Source organism: Chrysoperla carnea, chromosome 1 (genome assembly GCF_905475395.1).
Source record: "Chrysoperla carnea chromosome 1, inChrCarn1.1, whole genome shotgun sequence".
Taxonomy (NCBI): Eukaryota; Metazoa; Arthropoda; class Insecta; order Neuroptera; family Chrysopidae; genus Chrysoperla; species Chrysoperla carnea.
In genome coordinates this window covers 55,382,325-55,408,301 of record NC_058337.1, presented here as the reverse complement: position 1 = coordinate 55,408,301, position 25,977 = coordinate 55,382,325, and the positions used below count along the sequence as shown (strand labels likewise).

Below are 25,977 nucleotides of genomic sequence, written 5' to 3'. Positions count from 1 at the left end.
ATAGATTATTGTTTTCATACTATGTATAAGAAATATACCAAGGTATACTAAGTTTAGTTCCAAGTTTGTAACGCTTAAAAATATTGATGCTATGAACAAAACTTTGGTATAGGTTCATAAAATCACCTAATTAGCCCATTTCCGGTTGTCTGTCTGTCTGTCTGTCTGTCTATCTGTCGTTTGTCTGTCGTCTGTCCGTCTGTCATGATGAGAATTCAAAAACAGAAAGAGATATCAAGCTAAAATTTTTATAGGGTGCTGAGGACGTAAAGGGTGAGGTCGAGTTCGTAAATGAGTAACATAGGTCAATTGGGTCTTGGGTCCGTAAGACCCATCTTGTAAACCGTTAGAGATAGAACAAAAGTTTAAATGTAAAAAATGTTCCTTATAAAACACTTTTGTTTGAAACATTTTTTCGTAAACATCACCGTTTACCCGTGATAGCGCAAATTGTGTAGTATGTATTATATGGGTATATCAGTTATAGATGTGTGACATGTATGTATGTGTAATGTGACAGAGTAATCAACACTGTCTATACATGGTATTTCAACTCAGTCAATTGTTTGTTTTCACTTGTTATAACTCAATATAGATTTCGACATACAGGATAAAATAATTATTTTTATTATTATGAATCACATTATAAATTAAGAAATCAATTTGTTAATTCACAAAATAATAATTATAATTCATGAATAAAATAAAAGAAACTTGAATTAATTAATAAATATTATAATCAGGTACTCATCAATATACATACTTACATACATACATATTGATTCAGACAGTGCCTACAGTAAATACAGAAGTGATTATCAAATCGATTGATCTTAACCAATAAAAATATAATATTTAAAAAGTTATTACAATAAAAACTTTTATAATGATTGTAATTCAATACAAGTATGTAATAATTTTACAAACCGAATCTATACACATATCATTACATAATTTTTATAAATAACATTATTTTCAATCAGATGTTCATATACAGGAAGATTTTTAAAAAGAGTCCACTCTTGTATTTTCAAAACAGAATTAAAATAAAAAACGCGAAGGTGGTTATTATTGGTTCATTTTTAGGAGGAATGAAAATAAAGAAATTTTTATTCGGGGACGTCTTCATTGTCAAACAGGGGCTAGTTTTTTAGCATGAAACTACGTATTTTTTGTAACAAATTATTGTTCTTTAAAACATAAAAAGAGTAACCATTGTTTGCAATTTTTTCTCGTTAACCTTAACTTTTGGCACCTGATTTCAGGTATTTTCAAGTAACAATTTTCCAAGAAAATTTTTAACCATTCTCAAAATAATAATTTGTATACCCTGTGTATATGTTATATATATCAAGGTATTCTAAGTTTAGTCCCAAGTTTGTAAGGTCTAAAAATATTGATGCTAGGAACAAAATTTTGAAGTGTTCATAAAATCACCTAATAAGTCCATTTCTTGTTGTCCGTCTGTATTCCCGATAAATAAAAAACAAAAAGAAATACCAAGCTGAAATTTTTATAGCGTGCTCAGGACGTAAAAAGTGAGTTCGTAAATGAGCAGCATAGGTTAATTGAGCTTGCGGTCCGTAGGACTCATTGTGAACAATTACATATAAAGCTAAATTTTAAATGTAAAAAATGTGCCTTATAAAAAAATAAACAACTTTTGGGGTCCATTTTCTCCAAAACTATATAAGATAGAGAGTAGGTAGCTTGCAGGTAGCTTCAATTAATGGTTTTGTGAAACATTCTCGAAAAACGAAAGAAATTCTAGAAAAAACATTCGATAGTTTTTGAAAACCAAACAAATGGCCGCCATAATTATGTTGGTTCCTTAAAATCTTCTAATTTATAAAATAAAAGAATAAGAAGTTTTATAATTTTCCATTTCGTTTTCCAATAAACGATTTTTTTAAATCATCCTGTATAAGTACCATACATAAATTTATTTATTCATTCGTTTACCGAGAATAATATACAGATTGGTTTCACAAAGACGAACGCAATCTATATTTTAATGGACAGTATATGGTCTGATCCAGTAGATATGAAGTACAGATTTTCAGTATTTTAACAAATATTACAGTTTGGTAAAATACAATTTTTGATGAGATGGAAATCTCTATTGCCCCTTACACATACCAGTATTTGAAGCAGCAAGCCAGAAAAGCTCATCAAACCCCAGAAAAGGGACCTGAGATATTTCCCTAGAAAATAGTTCAATTTACCATGTATTGAAAAATATATTAAGCACAAATCATTCGTCAGTTGTCAAATTCTCACTAGACTAACTGTAGATATGCATCGTTTTCGCATAGTTTTGACCACAATATTACAACCCTTACACAACAAGCACGCCTTAGAATGATAGAATGAGCTCTACCTGCGTCAAAGCTCACGTGCACGTGAACATGAGGCCAATTTTATACCACTAAAAAAAATTTCCGGAGTACAAGTTACAACTTTATTTTTGAAAAACAGCAATGGGTGGCTCAGAGTTCATAGTAAACACTTTTGAAAATTTCCAAAATTAAAAAAATTATGTATAGTATTTTATCCAAGTTGAAATTGATACAAAATGTAGAAAACAGTCGCCAAACTTGGAAATAATAGTTCTACAAAAAAATGTTTTGTACAAAAGGAATTGTATAAGTTCTGATTTGGAATGTGACTTTGATTTTTAAGGTCACTGAAAATTGAACTTGAATTTTTAACTAGTATGAGATACAGGAAAACTACAACTTGCTCTTTTAGTGAAAAAGTGTATTTCGTTTTTATTATTACTGAAACCTACTTTCCGTTATATTCGCCAAGCACAATCAACTGTAATAAGTACTTATATAATATGTAAATAATGAAATTATTGAACTGTTTTTGATACGATTATACTCGTTTAAATTTTGACTGACACTCTGTATGTATACTCATGTAAGTAAAACTATAGCATACACATAGTTATTAAAATACCTTTAAGGTAGTCAATCATTTCTAAAGATATTGTATAGATCTCTGATTGAATCTGATCTGATGTGATCTTTGTAATACACCTGTCAGCTCTCTGATATCATATTATTATTTATCAATTTACTATTTATAATTATTGGATTTTTACCATAAAAAAGGATAATTGAATAAAAACATGCCGATATTCAATGGAAAAAATGTTTTAAATATTTATATGAATCTCATTTTCCCGCAATACTCGTTACTTCGTATTATTGGCAATATATTGACAGTATTATTGATCATATAAGTGAAATACAGTGGAACCGGGCAAAGTGAGTCCTGGATTTATTTTAACATTTTGAATATTAGTATGGGCGAGAACCCGTTCGTTTAAAAACATTCAGATTTTTTCGCAACATCTTGGTTATCTGCTAAATTGACTATTTTAATCTAGCTACTTGGAAAACTGAGTGAGTCTCTATAAGTTAAAAAAACTGAAAAGCCTTTTTAAGTGATAACAAATTCTACACGGTAAAAAATGCATTGCGTTTATTATAATGCTGGTATGGTATAGAAAAAAATCGAATAATACTCTATTTTAATATTGCTGTAAAATCCATAACTATGACGCTATTTACAATGTATGGTCTTGAGTCCCATACTACATTGCAGATGTCGCAATGCTACTTGGCTTTCCCTCTATAATTCTTGGCGCGTTTATCAATATGTATTGTTGAACTACGAACCTATTCAGTATAGATGCAAACACTATGTTTGTCGTCAAACTGCTCGTCACTCTATTATTCTTAATGTATTAATTTTATTAAATATTGCTGGTATGGCATTACTAGCATAAGTGAAATTACAGTGTTAAAAAGCTTGTCAGAAGTATTGTGTAAATCATCACCAGTCAGTTTGGGCCTGACGCCCATGTTGAAATCGACTCGTGCGCTTTGACTGTTGTTCTTGAAACCATACAGTCGAAACCATACAGTATTACGTTCACGCCTACACTTACATAATAATATCGGCAATAAATTTCTTACCGTGCTGTATAAGATTTTATAATTATCCTCTTGATATTACTTCCATCTCTTGTTGTTATAATTATCCACTGTATTGATGAAATGTTGAAGGTACTCAATGACCTCAAATGTAAAGTAAAAAAGAGAATGATGGAATGATTGAAACCTGTTAGTTTAATTTTGCTCCTAGCAACTTGATGATGCAAGAGTTCCCATCTTGAGAGAAAGGACGAGCGGGTCACTGGAGCAGCAGTCAGTTTCTACATTCCTTGTAAATAGAAACATGTTCCCATCGAGCTCTCAAATATTTTCAAATATAAGTAAACAGTGTGTTTGGACAAACACAGAGTTCATAAAATGGTGGATTTCTATCTTATCGTTCTAAGTTCTCCCCTAAATGTTTTGGATTTAATCTATAATTATTTTTTTCTAGTATTGGTAATCATGTGAAACTAAAAAAATGAGATGAATGTTTATTGTTTCAAAACAAAAAACACAATATTTTTCGCAAAAACATATTTTCTTAGAAAAAAGTCATGTTCAGCGAAATTAGTATTTAGTCAATTTAGGTAAACAACATAAAGAAAATACGTTTTTTTCTCGTAATTTTATTTATCAACATTTATTCAGATAGCCTGGAAGACAGATAGACATTTAGAAGTAAGAAGTAAGGAGCTATTAATTAACCTATTTAAGATAAGAATTTATATTTTTAGTAACAAACATTAGAACGCAATTCACACAGTTAGTTCAATTCCACAGCCAGAGTTAAAGTAAATAAATTTACAAGTAAATAACATCTTTTTATAAATTACATTACGTACTTTCTGTTTTGTACATTTATACTTACTTATAGGTAGATATCTTCCACATAAAAGTCATTTTTTTAACTACAGTCTATATCTGAAAGTGTTCCGGATACCATATACTTCATAAAAATTGTCCTACTGCTAGGAAAAAAAACAACCAAAAATATTTAAAATGGGCTTTGCTATATAATACAGGGTGGATCATTTTAATCCTATATAAATAGTTTTAAGCAAATGAAAATGAAAAGATCGCACATAAGTTTTATAACAAAACTGTTTTATTTTTCATCAGGATTTGAAAGTTAAATACAGTTTTAAAAAACCTTTCAAAAAAGAAACAAAAACGACCGAAGAAACAATTTTGATTTGTTTTTATATGCAGAAGTAGAACTAAATCTAAATCAATTCTGGAAATTTTAGGGGGTGGGTCATTTAATAAATAAATGACTTCAAAAGTAGGCATATTCAACATTGGTCTTATGGGAAAATGGTAGATGGATTCTATGATTTCACAGATTTCTCCAAAACTGGTCGGTGGAAATTAAAAAAAAAAACTATTTAAATTAAAGTTTAAACCATAGTAAATTATTGAGGGCAAAACAAAACCCTTTGTGCTCGATTAATTAAGATGTATGAGCCCGGTAGTGGGGACACAAATTAAAAAAATTTATATATTTCCAATTTTGATGGTGAAATATGTTATAACTTAAGATATATAATATAAGACATATTATATATCAATATTTGCAGTAAATTGAAAATTTTGTTTTTTTATTAGGCTTTCAAATCAAGTCAGATATCGAAAAATTTTATTCTTATTTTTCGTCTACATTCACGAAGTTATAACAAAATTCATCATCAGTTGAAAAAAAGGTACAAACTACAAATTTTTCAACCACAGTTCTAAACTTGGCTTGGAACTCGTACAACCTTAAAAGTTTAAACTTCATTAACAGATATAATGGTGGAGGTTACTGGAAATTAAATGATATCTATCTTATGATTATATTTTGTAATGTACCCAGCGCCTCAATTGCTATTAAGAAATTCATACATTTACTGTTAAATATGATTCTTAATCATTTTAATCCGAAAGATCTGCGGAGGAAGATTTTTCCTGGGATAAAATATAGCTAATATTACCTATTCCCCGATCGTTTAAAAACTGTCAAGCTAGTTTTGAAAAGTAAATCTGATTTAAATGTTATATTAGTCAGAGATTACACTGGTCAGTTCTTGAACCTTAAGTGATTTTAAAAGAATAGAAATTTACAGTATACATCAGGTATTTTATAAAATAAGTGGATATTTATTTCTACTGCATTGCTTATTTTAAAACTGTACCTACTCGAAGTAAAATTAGGACACTACAGATATTTTCATTTCGTGTGAAAAATATAAAGTACAAACTAAATGTACACTATAAGAAATCAGAGAATTACAAAGCATAGATACATACCTACACCTATACCTCCACAGTATACTTTTTTATCTGCTACGGGTCGACCTATGTGATACTTTGGTAGAGGAGGGGAAAACACTAGACCAGACAGCTTTTTTAACAACTTAAAACACATAAAATTTATTACTTTATAATTACTTAGAAAAAAACTGGTGGAAATCTAAACCAAAAAAAAAGTTATTACTTTTATGTAACATCAATGACCTTCAAAACCATAAACTACTCAATAATGTTCCACAGATTTAAGATTTAAATTCTTTCTCTTTCCAAGTTAATCCAATTTTATCATTTGTGTGTGAGGATTTCTGTTTTTAAATTAGTTTATTTTTTCTTTTTATCAAGATTTTTTTTTTTTTTTTTTGAGGTTATTATTTATTTAAGTTGAAAGACTTATTATACCATGTATATATGAAATATGCATAGTATATTAAGTTTAGTCCAAAGTTTGTAACGCTTAAAAATATTGATGCTACAAAACAAATTTTGGTATAGGTGTTCAAAGAATCACCTAATTAGTCCATTTCCGGTTGTCTGTCCGTCTGATCGTCCGTCCGTCTGTCCGTCTGTCCGTCTGTCTGCCAACACGATAACTCAAAAGCGAAAAGAGATATCAAGCTGAAATTTTTATAGCGTGTTCAGGACGTAAAAAGTGAAGTCAAGCTCGTAAATGAGCAACATGGGTTAATTGGGTCTTGGGTCCGTAGGACTCATCTTGTAAACCATTAGAGATAGAACAAAAGTTTAAATGTAGAAAATGTTCCTTATAACAAATTAAAAAACTTTTGTTTGGAACATTTTACCCATTTTACATCACTGTTTACCCACAAGGGCGCAAAATAGGTGCAAATTTTATAGTATGTATTAATATGGGAATATCAGTTATGTGTGTGTGGCTATTTGAGTGGATATCTTTCTTTATTTACGTGACGTCAAAAAACAAACGATTGCGTCATCAACACTGTCTATACATGGTATTTCTACAATTAACTCAGTCAATTGTTTTTTTTCACTTGTTTTTAATAATATGTTCGTTCGCTTTTGAAATCGAATTAAAATAGGAATGAGATTATTGAAATAGACATTAATTGAATTTTAAGGTTGATTTACATTATATTTTTTATTAACGTACTGGGTACATTGTATTCAAATGAGATTATACAGGATGAATTACTTTTAGCTTACGCATAAAGTATCGTACACGATAGTTAATCCATCTTTAAAATCGTAAATATTTGAATTACCAAAATAGTTATCAGCCGATCAATTAGTGGTATCCTTCAACGAGGGTTCCTAAAATAGATAGAAGAGCACAAATTTTTCTAATTATGATTAAAATATCTAAGTTTCATTTTCTGCCAGGCTTATGAAAAAATGTTTTCCAACCAAAGTTTTTTTTGATTTTTTGGGAGCTATTAAACAATTTGAATATGTGTGAACTTTTAAATTATCCTAAGAGTAAGGTAAAATTTTTGCCAAATTATTGAAGTTTTCGAAACAATAAAAATGTTTTAGATAAAATTTTTATAATAAAGAAAAACATACTTGATGAAGAACAATTTAAAGTAGGTACCCTTCTAATTTTGTTAAGCTATGAATATGACTAGATCCGAAATCTAGTTCCTGAGGGTATAGTTCAAATTGAATGTCTGTCATAGATGACTCGCTCAAAAGCTTAAAACTTTTGTATTATATTTCTTCAACGAGAACTTTTTAGGAAAAATGACCCAAGTTAAAGTTGTAGAATCTACAGAATTTCTCTAAGCTAATTTCTCCCTCGCAATTATTGGATTAAGATTTTCCTTATTTATCGATGGGACTATCATTTATTTTCACACAATATATTACATATTTTTGTAGTTGTGTGATATTGTTAAGCTAAAAATAACACATTATTTGTTTACAAAACATGTATTTGGTTTATATGTATGTACCGTGCAATAAACCAAAACTTTTTTGCAATACTGTAGGTAAACAAACACCTTAATACAAATGGGAAAAAAGTTTTAATCTAGAGATATATAATTTGCTTACAAAAAGGTTATGAAATTTTTTTGTTTGATTTGCTGACTAAACTAACTTTACAAAATAAAAAATAAATTTCATCAAAATAGTACAAGTTTAATAAACCTGAAAACACATACCAATTGTCAGAAACGAACTGTTTATTGTTTTTTTTTTTCAAAAACAAGAGAATTGTAATTTATAATACACATTTCATTAAGTACATTTAAGGAAATGTTTTTGTTTGTTATGTATTATAGGAACAACCACGGTGTTTAAAATGGAATCATCATGGGTTGTTACACACATACATACACATACATATACAAATTGGGATAAAATAATTCCTTCTTCTTCGCCTCCTTACCTTCCATTATCATTTATTTACCCAAAAACATTGTTTTGTTGTATTGTACAGAGTAAAGTCAATACAATTTAAGCACCGAGGGCTTTCTCACGAATAAAAGTGTATTTATTGAATTGAGTTGTTTTTGTATATATTTTAAAACAATACAAGTGAAAATAAGAACCAACAGAGTTAAGTGTTTAAATACTTAACACACACATAATTTTTGTGATTATTTAAAATATTGAATTACAGAAAGTACGTCATCCATAGTATCTACAGATTTACATTTTAAATCAATTAGTAATAGTTTTTGGCTAAATTTAAGGACATTGGTTCGAAAGACTACTAAAAACCGCAAAAATGTAGAGATTGATTAGGAAGCAACTAGAAATTATTTAAGAAAACATAAAAAAAAAACTTAAAGACACCACGTCTTGATTTAGATAGATTCTTGAAAATTGCAGAACATGTGAAAATCGAAAGAAAACTCATTATTATGATACAAAAATAATATTCGCATCGTGCGCGAGTTTCGTTTCCATGCCAACGATACACTACTTTAATTATAGAATTGTATGGATGCATATATAATTGTATGGATTTCAGTTATGACTTACATTGAAAATTTAATATTATTGTCTCACAAATTTAAATAAATAATTATGATAATTTACATTTGAAAAATAATATTTGTGCAATTTGATTTCTTATTTTCACAATTTTTAATGCATTAAGTTTAATTAATTAGTATTTTTCAATAATTTTAATTTGACATTTTCTATAACATTAACATGTAAAGAACAGCAAATTATTCATAACAGCGTCCTTTATCCCCAAAATTTTTCACTGGAAGCTCTGGCATCGATTTTATTGTCCATACCATGACTACGCACACAACGAATAGCACTGTAAAATTACATTGCCATTTTCTTCCATCGCTTCCATCAGATTTACATATACATAACGTCTGCTATTCTAAAAAAATTTTAGTAAACAAATCTAAATGCTTAAAAATAATAAGTAAAAAAAATATTAAAATCGTAAAATTAATGATAACAAGCGTGCAGCGCTTTTCATTGATAAATAAAAATTACTTACTTTTATACTGTTTAGCCCTTGTTAGTTGAAACGTGCGTGGTATGTTTCAAGATTTGTTTTTTAAAAGTTTCAGAAAAATAAATAAAATCAATTCTAACGAAAATTTAAATTTCTACGGATTCCTGAAAAACCATGAACACATAAATGAAAGAAGAAATTATATGAAAATAAAATGAAAAACATTTTATTTAAATTAATTTAAATACATTTGATTTTTATACCCTGTATATATGAAATATCTGTTAAGGTATACTATGTTTAGTCCCAAGTTTGTATTGCTTAGAAATATTGATGAGACGAACCAAATTTTGGTAAAGGTGCTTATAAAATCAACTTATTAGTCCATTTGTCTGTCCGTCATCACGATAACTAAAAAATAAAAAGAGATTAATTTTTATAGCGTGCGGTTATTAGGTCGTAAAAAGTCAGTTTAAGTTCGTAAATGAGCAGCATACGTCAATTGGGCCTTGGCCCAACTCATCTTGTAAACCCCAAAAGGTAGAACAAAAGTTAAAGTGTAAAAATGGTCTCTACGCAAAAATAAGCAACTTTTGTTTGACTCAATTTTTTTTAAAAGTAATGGTTTTCCCGTGAGAGCGCAAATTAGGGCAAAATTTTTTATCCAATTTCTCAAAAACTATAAAAAATAGAGAGTTGAAAATTTGTATGTGGATTCAACTAGTAAGTCTAGTTAAAGATTTTGGAACGAAAGAAAGAATTAAAACGAAAGAGTGTTTTTAATATTTCGAAAAAATTTCGGAAACAATAATAAATGGCGGCCAAAAAACCACCATAAATGACTTGGTTGTATAAACTTTTCTAATTTATTAAAAATAAACACTGATGATAAATACTGTCCATACAGGATATTTCAATAATTAACTCAATCAATTGTTTATTTTCACTTATTTATATATAAATTAAATTTCCCATTTTTATCTCCACGTTTTTTTTTCTACTAACTTTGGGTGTTATTTAATCTTTAAGGAATTGTGGTAAATATTATTTACCCCAATATCTTAACATTTTTATACAGTCTTATGAGTTTCATTATTAAATTAGTGAAAGTGCCTTCAATAATAAAAATTTCACTGTAAGATTACACACACATTTATAAAATTCGCCATCATTTCTTTATCTTTTTTTTTTTTTTTTTGAAGAACATCTTTTGTCTGTCAAAGTGAAGACAAGAGCGTCTAAAAAAGCACTTTTGTAGATGTTGAATGCATGCAAGAAATACGTTTGTACAACTTTGACTTAAAATACAATTCATAGCATTCATAATATTCACCATAGAATACACTCGGTTTTTTTGAAAAATTTAGTCACAAAAATCACAATAATGAAGTAATTAAATATGGATTTCAGTTTAAAAAATATATCATTTTTAACTATAAAATATAAACAAATTGGCAGTACATAGTCGGTGTGGTACTGATTTTGTGTGAGTGCGACCCCCATAGTCCACACGACTAACTTCCAAAAGGGAGAAAAAACATAGAATATTCTTCAAACATGTACTGCAGCTTATAATGGAACGATCATTATCTCCATAGATAAATGATATCCTTTGTCCACTTTTCAGATTCTGTTTATTCAGTTTTTACCAATTTTTTTATTACCATTAAAAAACGGCTCAACTAATTCTGCTGAAATTAGTTCTCTTTCAGTTTTTAAATACGCGATTACGCGTCGAATAAGCCCAGTCAATGCCAGAACGGGTTCGCGAGATAATCGTGGCGAAAGAATCCGAGAAACGCACATACGCACAAACGTACACACATACAGACATCACATTGCAAAGGTTTGATTCGTTTTATTCGTGGCCTCGAAACCCCGGAAATATGTAAAACTGGAGATTTTCAAAATCGGCCCCATTACCTTAACTTCATCTGGGAAGTGGATAGAATGGATATAAAATAAAGCTTAAAACAATACGTATGCGTCTATGACCATAGCTGTTAAAACACAGTATACAAATGATATATCTTTGCTCTGTTCTACTCAGAGAAGGGCGAAAGTTGTATCATTTATGTAATATGTATTGCATTATAATATGCCTTTAAAAAATGATATAGTATTATGTAACTATGGCATCAAAACTGCGTACTTATTTAAATTCAAAAGAAAAAATTTTTACTTTTAGATTTATAAAACTGAAAATTTTTTTGAAAACTCTTTTTTGCATAAAATAAAACTTGTTAAATTCCGATAAAATTTCTTTTAAAATCTATGAATTTATTCTGTAAATCCTTTAGTAACCCTTAACCCCAGGGAAACCAGAATTTCCACCGAACCCCGACCATTGTATCACACCGAACTCATAAGTATTGCATTTCTGAGGTTTAAAAAAAAATCTTCGGGGTACTTGGCTTTATTTTACTTTTATTGAGGTAAAACCAATTAATAATTTAAGCATTGAATATGGAGGTAATATGATGTCCACCAACATGTTTTATTTAAAATCAACTTTCGAAAATTTTTTTTAGATACAGAATTTATTGAAGTTAATTGTCCTTTCAATTTAATTGTAAATGATTTTTCAATAATTCACAATTGTCAACTTTAATAATGAATTCAATACATCACTTTCAATAAATGAATTAAAACAAAAAATATATTGAAAAAAAATGTTAATGAACTTTTAAGATGATGATAGAGTATTGTTTTCGAATTCCATCTGTACATTTTTATGAGTCTTGAAGATTTTTTAAATAAAGACCACACATATTAATATAATAAAAACAGAACATTTTATGGAAACTGTGACCATAAATCACAGTTAACTCGCGTGATTTACATAAAAATTGTAATCGTATATTTTAGAAACTAGAGTGTCAAAAACCTAAGATACATACATAGATAGCGTGCATCCAGTTAGATCTGTGCGTTCTATACCGCGTTTATATCATAAACTCATTAAATATTTATTTACAATAAAGTATCATAGAAAGTGAAAAAATAACAATTAACAGTGGTAATTATTTTAATATCTTCAGCTGACTCTGAGTCGATATTGTATAGCGAATTTATAGGATTTACGAAAATACGTTGCAAATAAAAATTATTTGTTGTTAAAAATACACATATTTTAGTTTTTATGTCTATGTGTCGCATAGAATTTTCATGAATCATTATCCGATTTCACTCGTTCACTCATTTTCACCACCAAATTATACAATAACGACTGTTTTTGGGTCGAAACGTAGCTGAAATTTTTCTTTTTGGTGGAAACTATCTAAGACTGAAATCAATCTAATATTTTTTATTATGTTCTTTCTGTATCATCAGAAATATTTTCTGTTGTTTGATCTTCGAAATTGTTATAGTTTTCATCTTCTTCTTCGTCTTTAAAAATTTTTATGAGTGACATTTGAACTTCTGATATTAAATTAATTTTCTCCAAAGTCATATTTTTGGGGTGACACGAATGTGACCCTGACTTACAACAGCTAGTTGTTGAAAGCCTCAAGTCGCAGTCAATCGTTTGATTAAAAAAAATGTCTTAATAATAAGAATTTAAAAACACAGACAATAAAAATTGAAACAATTGAATGTATTATTAAAAACAATTTAATACGAATTGTAAATAAAGACACACACAACAGTACAATAAATATATAAAAATGGTATTACATTGATATGTTAAGGTCTACATAGGTCCATTGGACCTTATTGTTATTGCAAGATTTATCTGTTTTAATTCTAATATAAATTTGATTTTAAATATATTTGAGGACTTTTACAAAATTATTGAGGTTCCAAAAAAGAAATTGCTTATATGGTTTAATTCCTGGAGACATGTTCAAAAACAATGCCAAAGATATCACCAAATTTTATTGAGTTAAAAAAATGTATCTCAAGCAAATATGTTTTTAACAGGCTTTTAGTAGCTTGGTATTTATCTATATATCTATGTATCGGAATCTTTGAACGTGTTTTTCATCCACTTCAAAACGTCGGATTGAAACTTTGCACACTTATCAAAGACCGATGTTAATACAATAATTTAGTAAATTTCTCCGATTATCCTGATCAGAACGAACATACGCACATACGTACACACATACAGACAAGGTGATGTCAAAATACAGACAGTGTGAAAAGGTTTGATTTGGATATTTCGTCTTTGAAATCGCGGAAATACGTAAAACTGGAGATTTTCAAAATCGGCCCCATTACATTAACTTAAGTTAATAACTTAACTTAAGTTAATAAAAAGTAGATAATAAATAATAGTTTAAAAAAACTAAAAAATAGGTTTTTGTAACTAGGTGAACTAAAAAGTAAAAAATAATTTTCATGGAGTAAAATTTAAAAAAATAGAATGATCGATCGAGATCGAAATAGAAATCATTTTATCGTAAAAAAGAGATTGCTCAAAATAGATTCGAGGATTCGTCTTAGACCTTTGAATATAGTAACTCTTCGTATAATGTTATATTTCCAATTAAATGAATAGTTGATGACAAATTTTTCAGTAATATTCATTTCAAAATATGTATGATAAACTTGACAGATTCTAGACAAATTTTCACGATAACTTTTTTGTTTCGCATTTGATTTATAAATATTCATTTCAAAAGATAGATTCCAATTATCATACCCTCAAATTGTCCTTTTATTCATTTTTGAAATGTTTTTTTGGCGAATCACATTCAGCCTGAATATGTATCTTAAAATCCAAAAGGTGAAAAAATAAACAAGCGAATTTATTCGTGTCGACTGATTTTAAAAATTGCAGCCTTTTAACAAACTTATTTATTAGTATTCCATGATGAATTTTTTGTAAACCACATTGTACACAATTTGCCAATAATTCAAGCAAAGTGCAATGCACTTATTTATATTTTTGTACTTATTCAGAGCATGTAGTATGTACGAATACAATTAATTTATATTAAAAAAGAACTTTTTTTAATGCGTTTATGTTTTTTGTTGCTACAATTGCATTTTTTTAATCACATGGTTTTTATTGGTTAATAGTTTTTTAAGGTAGTACGCTCAACAAAAGTATAATGTTACTGTTTAAAATTAATCGGATCGTTAGGTCGAATTTCATTGTATTGAATTAGTTGAATTTTGTTGGGTTTTGACAAGTGAATAATACATGAATAAATATTTAAAAAAAAAAAAAGAAGAAATTTCGAACTAATACTTTTAGCTGTACTACATTCAATATTTATGTTTCAAGTTACACTGTAAACAACTTTATCGAACATTATTAAGTCTAGTATCATAATATCCAAAGCGAGTACCGTGGACGTTCTACTTTATTGCGTTTATATTTTTGTTGTTTTTATTTATTTTTTGTTTTTAATCAATGTGATATTGATTTTTATTGGTTGATAATCTCTTAATAAAAATCACTTTATTTATTTTGGTTTAACTTGACACTTTTTAATTTTTTCTTTCAAAAAAGGTCATTCCGGTCAACAAATTTTGTTAACAACATTCCTTGTGATAAAATAAAAACCGTTATATTATGAATGTGATACGAAGTCATGTTATCAATAAGACGAAAGGAGTGAAACAGCACAAGCTACATTTACAAATACATTGAAATATATGTATTTTTATTTTCTCGATATAACCGACTTCTAAAAGAAAGGTTCAGAATTTATCAATTTCGTTATAAAATTATCGTTTGCGTTCCGGCTCGATCGCGTACCAAGAAAAAATTTGCTATCTATTTTTTCTCCGACTTTCCGCGTGAGATACCCACTCTTAGACCATATTACCTTTTGCATTATTTAATAGAGAGCTGATCATCATCAATCATTATTCCTTGAGCCATTTTAAGAGCAACATAAATGAAACTGAACATCCAGAATTGAAGTCATGACGTCAAAAGGTGGTTGGCCTAGTTTGAACAAAAAACACACAGCAAATGAAATTGAAAGTTTAATGATGAAATAATCAAAGTGGTCATCAATATGATCTGTTGTTGTCTGTTATCTTTGCGGTAGCTCCTAAAATATTCTAGGGCAAATTCTGGATGGTAATTGTCTCATCCAAAAAGTTAGGAATCCTAAATCTAGCCAAATTCAAGTAAATAAAAAGTTCAAGATATTATCCAAGTTGAGTTGAGTTTTTGTATTATTATTTTTTATGGATAGAATCAAAAACTAATTAAACAATTTAAAAAAAATTCCGCCCCCAAACGTAAGAACACATGAAATTGAGAACAAAAATAGGGATTACTGATGGCAAGAGAAATGGGGGGTATAACGTGGTAGTCTTTGTTTTTAAAGTTGAAATTATTCAAGTAAAATTTGTTTAGTTGTTGCTAGTTTTACTTTAAAGTTACTTTCTATTTTTAGTGCATTTTTAATATCACATATCGGTTCTATTATTTTGTAAAAATTTTTTTCATATATTTATTATCAGTTATAAGTAATTTAGCAATAACAATGTATGTAAAAGTAATTTAACTGAGAATACAAAACCAATATAAAGTTATTTTTTAATTCAAACGTACAAAAAAACGTTTCAAGCAAAATTTGTAGATGATTTTATCCTTTACAATTTTTATAATAAATGTAAATACAATAATTGAAAGCAAAGAGAGAATATTCTCAATAAACTAATTTTTGCGACCTTTGTTCTTGAATATCTAAGGACGCGCACACGTAGCCATATGTGACTTTTGACATTTGTACTATCAAAATAAGGGTTTGTACAAAAATTTAACTTATTTTGTTAGATTCCGAGGTTAATCACTTTTTTGACTATTAAATTATCGGGTTAATAATGAGAAACTCAGAAATATCAATAATGTTAATACCATTTTGAAAGTTGATCCCAGTTTTTTCCAATATAACCTAGAATTAAATTATTTTGATTTATTTTTCACAAGTTATATCTAAGACAACATTCTTCATTTTTGTTTCAGATCATATAATGGAGCTAACATCACAGTCAGAAAATCAAACTTTACACTTATTTTCACAAGTGTATAAACGAATGTCAATATTATCGCGTGATCCAATTAAACAATTATATTCAGATATCAAAAAATATTTACAAATCTCAGAAACAGATGCTGTCACATTTGCCACAAGTAATTTAGATATAAAAATATCAGTAAATAAATTTTTTACCGATCTATTCCCATTGGTTTACCATCATGCAATCAACACGCACCAATCTGATTTCTCCTTTGAATATAAACTGTGTTTAAAACGAACCATTAATGAACTTCAACCATTTGGAGATATTCCACGTCAAATCGCACAATCAGCGTTTAAAAGTTTAGAAGCGACACGTGTTCTTTTACAAGCATTCGCTGTAGGTGTAGAAATATTAAATGCAACGGATACATTGTTAATTGAAGAAAATTTGGGTAATGCAGGGAAATCAGAAAATGGGGAAGAAAATTCATGTCACCAAGCACTATTAAAGATGACTTATTGTCCAAAATGTCGTGGATTAATTTCACATACAAAACCATGTTCGGGGTATTGTTTAAATGTATTGAGGGGATGTTTAACACAACATGTCACGGAATTAGATTCACCATGGAATGATTACGTAGAAGCAATTGAACGATTAGTGATCGCTGTCAAACAACATAATGTTGGTGTAAACGTTGATACAGTAATTAGAAGTTTAGATGGAAAAATATCAAATGCTATTATGTATGCAATGGAAAATGGTCCTAGTTTAGAGAAAAAGGTAGGTTTATCTTTTTGTATTTTTATATTTATTTACTACCTTCTGTTAACATAAAAACCTTATCAATTTTCTAACATTCATTCCTCATTTAAAACCAATATTTCTGGAAATAACTGAATTTACCTTGGATTTAACGTAAATTACCATGTTTTTTCGACTATGGTACTACTACTACTACGGATTTCGAAGGAAAAACTGTTAATAGTCAAAACAGATTTTAATGAAGCTCAACCCAGAACAATTTTCATTAAACTGCTCTTCAAATAAAAAAGAACAAAATAGACTCACTCCATCCATTTGAGAGCAGCGACAACTTAACTCAATTTTGTTTTGAGATTAAAACACCAATTGAAATTGTATTTAGATATTCCGAGCTATGTAGTAAAAAGGAACTGAAACTGAGAGCTAAAACTTATCACTCTAATAATTAGTCTCACTTGCTAGACCCATTTTTTAGATACGTACTAATATGAACCAGACCTGGTATGATTGGTACATATCTCGTGTGCCAAAATTGAAGCATCAAAAAATTTTCCTAACAGGAATTTTTTATTTAGAAAAAAAAATTATTGCGTTTTTTGATTTTAACGCTAAGATGTCAGCGCCACGAGTAAAAAAATGTAAACTAAAGTTAAATAACTCAACTAATTTTTTCATTGAATGAAAAAGCAAAAGATACCTACTTTATTGTACATTTTAATGTGCTGTACTGTTTTATTGTGAATGGTATGTATATGGTATTTCTGTTAAATATTATGTATCTATGGCCGTTGCAAACCATAGTTCTTTTTTCTAGTAAAATAAGTAACATTCATAGAAATTTTAACCAACATGCTTTTTGACAATACTGTAATACTGGTTAACAATTGTCGTACGAAAAATACTTCTATATACATAAATTTTGACAGTATCTTATTGAACTAGACAAGAAAGTACTCAAAAATATATGTATAAAACTATGACTTTATTCACATTCAATACATTTTCTACCGCTACGGTATCCTTTAAAGGTATAAAACCTCTACGCCGTAAAAAAGGTGAGATAACTTTAAAATATTCAAATATAGAACGACAAACACTCGCAGGTATTAACCTTTCCCATTATTATATCCACCAGATAGAAGATACCTTTTAAACACTTTTTGTGTTTATAAGGAGGTAAAAATACATTTCTCATGATGGTGTTGACACTTTTTTAAATAATAATTAATCATTGTCATTCAATTGTTTATCAAAACTTTGACAGTAGATAAAAGATTATTGTGTATGCGCTATAGATAGCATGGTTGGCTCACTTGTTAATAATAGCACGAAGCATATTGTGTAAAAGATATTGTGTATTTTTACAAAAATTTTATTGTTAATACAAAATGAAAGCCTGTTGAAAATACTGCGGTCGGTATTTTTGATTCAGTCTTAATATTTCGTCCAATTACGAAAAGAACTAATAAATTTTTATTCATAAGGAAACGTCTGGACTGAAACGAAAATGTTAACGTTCTGGTTTTCAAGAAAATTTAAATTTTGAAATTTTGAGTAAGAGAGTTTTCTAAACTAATATCTACGCAGTCTTGGATTTAGAAAAGCAAAGTGATAATTTTGTTTCTAAATTAAATATACCTACTTCAATTTCGATTTCGATATAGTTTATTGAAATTTATAAATATACGCTTCATATTCGATCAACCTCAAAATTCAATGTTTGATAAAAATGATTAATTTTAAAGAATTAAATTTTATGATGTGGGTGGAATCGGTTACTTCGTTCTTATCCAAGCGACGACAATTCCACCGTCAAAGACTAACGCCTTATACCGTTTGACTATTTAGACTTTGGTTGCGGGTTCGATTCCAGGTAGCGGCAGTGTGAACAATTATAATTAATGGGGGCAGTAGAATTGATCACATTGTCGTCGCTTGGATCAGAACGAAGTAACCGATTCCACCCACATCATAAATGTAATTTTAAAATATCAATGTAATTTAATAAATAAAGATTAACAAATAATGATGTGGGTGTCTGTTATAAGGCGTATGTCATAGAAACGGAGCTTAAACTCCATTATTATTATTATTATTATATTAAAAATGCAACATCGAAGAAATTTTCCAAATCTATTCTCTTTAAGTTGTTCATGAACTGAAAATGGAATTTCACTTGATTCAATATAAAGGCGACTGTCTTTGATTTAGATCAAGTAAGACAAAGCATTCAAAAAGCTTAATTTAATGTATACTTATGTATCAAATACAGAGACAGTCAAAATAGCTAGAAATACCCTTTGCTGTCAATGACTTCAGACCAATAATAGATTTTCAGCCCTAGATAACATAATTATGCAAATCAATTTTATATTTCGACATACACATTACATTCATTTATTTTATGCATAGGCAGTCAATAATATGACCGGAAGTGATTCCATTATTCCTATTTTGGGTAAAATTAAGATTTTGACTCCCAATTTGCCAAAGCTTATCCGCGCGTAAACAGAGATGTTTAGTCTTATCTTATCTTATCGATAGATAATCTGACGATCTATTTATTTTTATTCAAAGGAAAAAAATTACCATCCAATGAAAACTTGTTATATACATAGATAGATTAAAAATTTAATTTGAAATCATAGAAAAATTTTCACTTAAAAGAGTGAATATCATCCTACAAATCTCTGAAACGAAAAAAAATAGGTTACTTTTGTTCTAAGTAACTCTCATCATCTCAAATGCTTTAAATGTAGCTTTATTTATGTAGTTAGTTACGTGTGGTGTAAGCAAAAATTAATCTAAGATAGCAAAATTTGCTTTTGATTAATGTTTTCGAAAAATAAAATATATTCAAAATTAGTCATTTTAGTCTAAATACACCATTACTTTTAGTTTGAACCAAAGGTTTGAAAATTTTACCAATCATACAAAAATTGGTAATTTTATTTAGTTTTCTCTTTTTCTAGCATATTGTTTAGTGTGAGATATGTTGTAATTTATTTAAGAATTAAACTAAAAAAGTATGTAAAAAAATCGATTTCGAACTTCTTTAAGAAAAACATTACTTCCTATTTTCGTAAAACAATGAACCTTTCTTAAAAATTTTATCAATGGTTATTAAATATTACATGAGTTCGACAAAATAATTTAAATCATCTACATGAAAATATCAAGAGGTCAGTTTAGTTACAAATATTGCGTGACAAAATTAAATATCAAATTTTTAAAAAACTTTTATTTAAGACATTTTTTATTACAAGTATTGAAAATATTTATGAATGAAAAGGTCAAATTACTTTCTACTGCATATAATTAGGTACTTTTAGAGCGGAACGAATAATAGGTAAATTCAGTGCAAAAATATTGTCGGAAATCGTTCTAGTATATTTTGTGGGGTATTTTTTTAATAATAATCAGGTATATTTATTTATTTTATTTTTATTAAGATTTAATTTTTTTTCTCGTTTATTCGCTATCGGTTTTCAATACATCAATCCATATTGATACCACCAGGGGGTTGAAAAGTTTTTAAAAGTGTTTTCTTTCTTCCTTATGCTTTACAAAAATGTATTTATCTATTATATTATATTTTCCACAGGTCTTAAGATATATAGACAAGAACCTTTTACAGTGGAGAATCCACCCATATGGGCATGATGGGCATGACCATCAGCTAAATATACTAATAATTTAATAAAATTTAAACAACAAATTAATCGCTTCAAATAGTTAGTCCATTGTTCCTAATTTTATACTAAACTCCCATCTCCCATCTGATAATTGTTGGGAGAATATTTATTTTGTTTAAAATCATTTCAAAAATCGAAGAAAATCATAGCCAATCGGTAGAAGACTACTTTCGGAAATCAATTTACATACCCCTATTAGTTTCCGTTTTCAATGATTTGGATCAAATATGTACTACCCGAACTAAATATCGGTATCAAGGGCTTGCATATCGGTATCGAGGTAGTGAAATGAGTGTTTCAGTAAAAAATATTGATCATGTCCATACTCCGGCTCACATTCCATCGATTTTCGGGTGGCTGTGCCTTGCCCACCACTTTTTTTGAGGTCTGAGTCCGGTGAAAATTATCCAAGAATAAATAAAATTCAAAAACTTATGTTTCCATTTTACTGGGTAGACGCTCAGAAACTATAGGAAACAATTGAGTTTGGTTAATGTTTTCATTTCAGTGTAGATTTATAGCTACGAGAAATAATGGATCAGATGCGTTTTTTTGGTCTCTTTAAGTGTCATGGTAAGAAATGCATGGCGTTTATTACAATGCTGGTATGGTATATTGTCGTAAGATCCATATCTAAGGATTTATTTACAATACAGTATTCTAAATAACGGCAAAGTTATGGATCTTACGGCAATATTTTATTGAGTATTATCAGCTACTTACTTTTTGATTATCTGTCCTTATACCATATCAGCATTGTAATAAACGACATGTATTTCTTACCGTGTGGATTAGGCTTCTATAATTATAAGAGATCAAATCTTATTTGACATTAGGCTATATTGAAAAAGAAAAATTGTCTTTTTAATGAGAATTTCTTCGTATTTTGAAATATATTTCCACGTATATTTCAAAAGATATTGAATTTAAGCTGTAACTATGGAAGCTTTTTTCCAAATTTAAATAAAATTATTATACCTATTGTTTATTGTTTTTCTATTTTCTAAAATGGCTATTGGCTAGTGTCTAAAATTCTTAAACTATCTCAAAAATAAAGTATTTTTGAATTCAAACTCAATCGAGCTTGTAGAAACTCAACAGAGTATATCTATTACTTATTGAACATTACACAAATTCCATACTTTACACTTCTAAGGTGTACGCTGTGATTTTTCCAACTATATATTCGACATCGAAATTTTGCACACATCTTAAGTTCTGATGACAACATATTATTATAGACCTTGAGCGTATACTGAAGTGGAATTTCCATGATTCTTTTTGCCTACCTTTTTTATGATTGATAAAAGCCGAGTGTGGAGTTAATGGAAATTGAATTTTTTTAATTCCATGTTTTTCAACGATTTTTTTGTCTATCTTTGTATGTTAAAAGAAATTTATTGATAGCAGACGTCGAAAAAATGACAGGAAGTTTGCAACTGTCAAATAGTGAAACATATCACTCCATTTTCAATTCTTTCTATAATTTTTTTCTACATTCTTCTGAATAACAAGTTCGCACAATTTTCTGAAACTTATCGCTGGATGCAAAAATTAGAGAGGAGCAGTAGATGTATGAAATAATAGGGTTCCATCCCTAAAACGATCCTATTATCCCTTGCAAGTGAATGGCATATTCTCACACTTTACACATGTTTTTATAATGTTGTTGTATTGTATTTTGAGTGTTATGAAAGATGGTTTTTTTATACACACACAAAATTTGAAAAGTATGTCGTCGTCATATGTATGGTTTGTATATGTGTTGGTCTTCTATCTCCATGTCTATTGTTCCGTTGTGTCTTATTGTCTCTTGTTGAGAGAAGTTTAAGGGCTTTCTTCTTACAGTAGCTCAGGTTTGTCCCTACTTGTTGTGTTCTGTGTGCTTGTTAGATATTTCAACTTCAAAACAACGAAGAACATTCTGTTCAGTGTTTTTTTTATTTTCCTTGTATGTATTTTCTTTTTATTCAGTTTTGTTCTCTTTTCTCAAAACAAAAACACATTTTATTTTAAATGACCTTTTCACCACTTATGTATATATTGTATTATACTGCTTGCAGATACTGTGTTTTTTATCTTTGTTTTTTCTGTGTTGTATGTCTACAGAGAAATATATTCTCATCTAATATATATCTATCATGCAATTAGGTTGTATTAAATAGATAATAAATTCTTTGCATCTTCATTCGCGTGGTGGTGTTTAAAACTGTAAAATAATAAGACCTATAAATGACCTATAAATGTAGTTGATTATTTAAAATCCCTTTTTTATACGGCATAGTGTGCAGCCATCCCGATTTAAATTGTTTATATTTTTAGTGGACGACATATGTCTAAAACAAATAAATGAGATTATACACTGAAAAAAAATTATTAATATCAACCGATATGAGGTCGTCTCAACCTCATTGCGAGATCAAATATGGCGAATGGTGCCATGAATGTGATACAACTACCGTACAGGGTTGAGTGGTGAAGTTGACACAAACACTTAAATTGTTTGTATGAAAGATTTCAAATATTGTTGTCCTGAAATACAACATAGTTTTAAACAATATTTTTTTGATTGGTTCTACCATTTATAGATATTATAACAAAATACTGGTGTGATTGTCACAACCACATGCGCAGGCTCATTATGTTTATTTTTAAAACAAAGATTTAGATCCACTGCTGTACCAACTGCGCTATCGATGGTTATGTTATATGTACAAAAATATCCTATATATCCTCTGTCGATTCAAACAAACAATCTTCATGTGGTTGGCTCAACCCCAAATTGGTTAGACATAACAGGTTAGACATACTATATTTAAAGCAAACCTAACGAAATGTTATTTTAATTTGTATATTCGCTTTATTTACACGATTATATATTCCAACTAAGAACAATTTTATTTTCCATCAATAAAATGCATGACTTTAAACTAAAATCAATCTTTTTCATAGAAGTAATGATTTTGTATATTTAACTTCAGTGATTTTGTATCAATGAATTCATATTGTAAATTTAATCCCATTCTATTGTAAATATAAATATTTGTAATTGTTCCAATCATTAGGAAATTGTTTGAAAGTATTTTTACTTTATTTCAATATGAAACTACGAGATGAGGTTGTCATTATTTTAATTTTTTTCAGTGCAGCAGTTTCTTGTTATTTAAAATGTATAATGAAAAATCGTTCTTATTCAGGGGCCCTACTTCCTAGATGGTAAGAAATGTGTGGAAGCTTTAACAAATTCAAATAAAACTTCAGATAAACCTAAAAAATGCGATAAAGTAAAGGAAATCGTTGTTTACTGAAACGTTTGAATAAAGAAGAAAGTAAATTTCACACCATAATTTTTTTTTTAATCTATTAATAATTTTTGTCCCTAATAAATCAAAATAATATTTTAAAAGTCACAAATAATGTCCTAGTAGTTATCTTTTTTTGTCCAAATTCCGCATATAATTACAGAGAACCAAAATAACAAAAAAAACAAAATTTGTTATAAAATATTGTTTTTACAAAATTACTATATTAAAAATATTTTTATAATAACTAGCTCCGTTTCTATTCATTATTAATATTAATAGATACTTTTAACTATGTTACTGTACATGGATAGTATGTACTAATTCGTTTTTATGAGGTCCCTTTTTGAAACGATATCATCCCATTCATCGTTTGTTTAAATGTGCCCATCAAAATATTTACAAATTATACGGTAAGACAAATAAGTTTTTGGTACCTGGTTTTATATTTCAAATAATTATTTATTCATATTCATAAACATCGATAGATTTTTTGGAAGATTTGACTGACGTTTTATCAGCTTTTATAGCATTTTAGTTATAATGTTTGAATCATATTTTGCGATCAAAATTTCGACTAGATTTAATCAAGGATCCCCATAGTTCATACAATGTTCATTCAAACGCACAATATTGCTATACAATAACACGCTTTTATTAGGTTGGTATATAATTATTTATCTATGTAACGAAATAATTGGAACGAAATTTTAAATATTTCGACGAATTTTCAAATTTTTATTTTTAGAATATTAAAATAAAGAATATTATTAAGTAAAGAATAATAATATTTCAAGGTTACCTGACTGAAAGCTTCGGAAAAACGGAATATAAAGCATCTATCAATTATTAAATAATCATCTATCTAACTAGTAAAACCAAATTTGAAATCAAATTTGCTCTTTTTACTTTCTTCCATCATCTACATGATGTAAGTTTTAAACGCATTTGAATGGAAAAAATATATATAATGGGATTAAAAATGATGAATGATAAAAATATTTATACAAATTTTCGGTCCAATAATTGTGTTCATACTTAAAAGTCTAACAAATACCTATCATGTTATCAAGCGTAAAAAATAAAGATAACTTTTTCTCTACTGATTATGAATTTTTTTTATCTCAATTTTTTGCCACTGTTAATATCTCTTTTTGTTTGATATTTTTGCCAAAGTAGATTTTTTGTTTGTTTATTTTGTCATGTTAAATATGTCTCATGACACGTTAAACCTTTTTATTTTCTATGTAACCTATCAATCAAAATTCTTTTTGATGGAAGGTGCACCGTATATTTTAAAAAGAAAAAAAGAAAAGTGAATGTAGATTATTATCGTAAATTTGTTTCGATTTTTCGGTTTTCTATCTAAAAATTCGCATATTTAGGAACAGTGTCATTTTATGTTCGTGAAATTTGCTTGAAAATTATTTATTTTCGAAACTATCCTCCTCGGTTTCCATTGAATATATTCTTACAGATTATTTATATATTATTGTATATTTTTATAATTAACAAACTAGTGGGGAATAAAAAATATACTATAATTAATGAGCTGCGCATTTTTTTCACTTATTTAGGTAATTTCTACATGAACACAATTTTATTTTCTGCAACTTTGTTATTATAAACATATC

At 28.3% G+C, this 25,977-nt stretch overlaps 1 protein-coding gene across 1 annotated transcript in view; it reads left to right on the top strand.

Moving 5' to 3' along the window:
- Positions 1–25,977, top strand: part of LOC123290547 (division abnormally delayed protein) — a 251,800-nt gene that overhangs the window by 202,174 nt on the left and 23,649 nt on the right. The window contains exon 3 of the mRNA XM_044870767.1: positions 16,583–17,364. Within this exon, the coding sequence (XP_044726702.1) occupies positions 16,583–17,364 (782 nt within the window). The remainder of the gene's footprint in view (positions 1–16,582; positions 17,365–25,977) is intronic.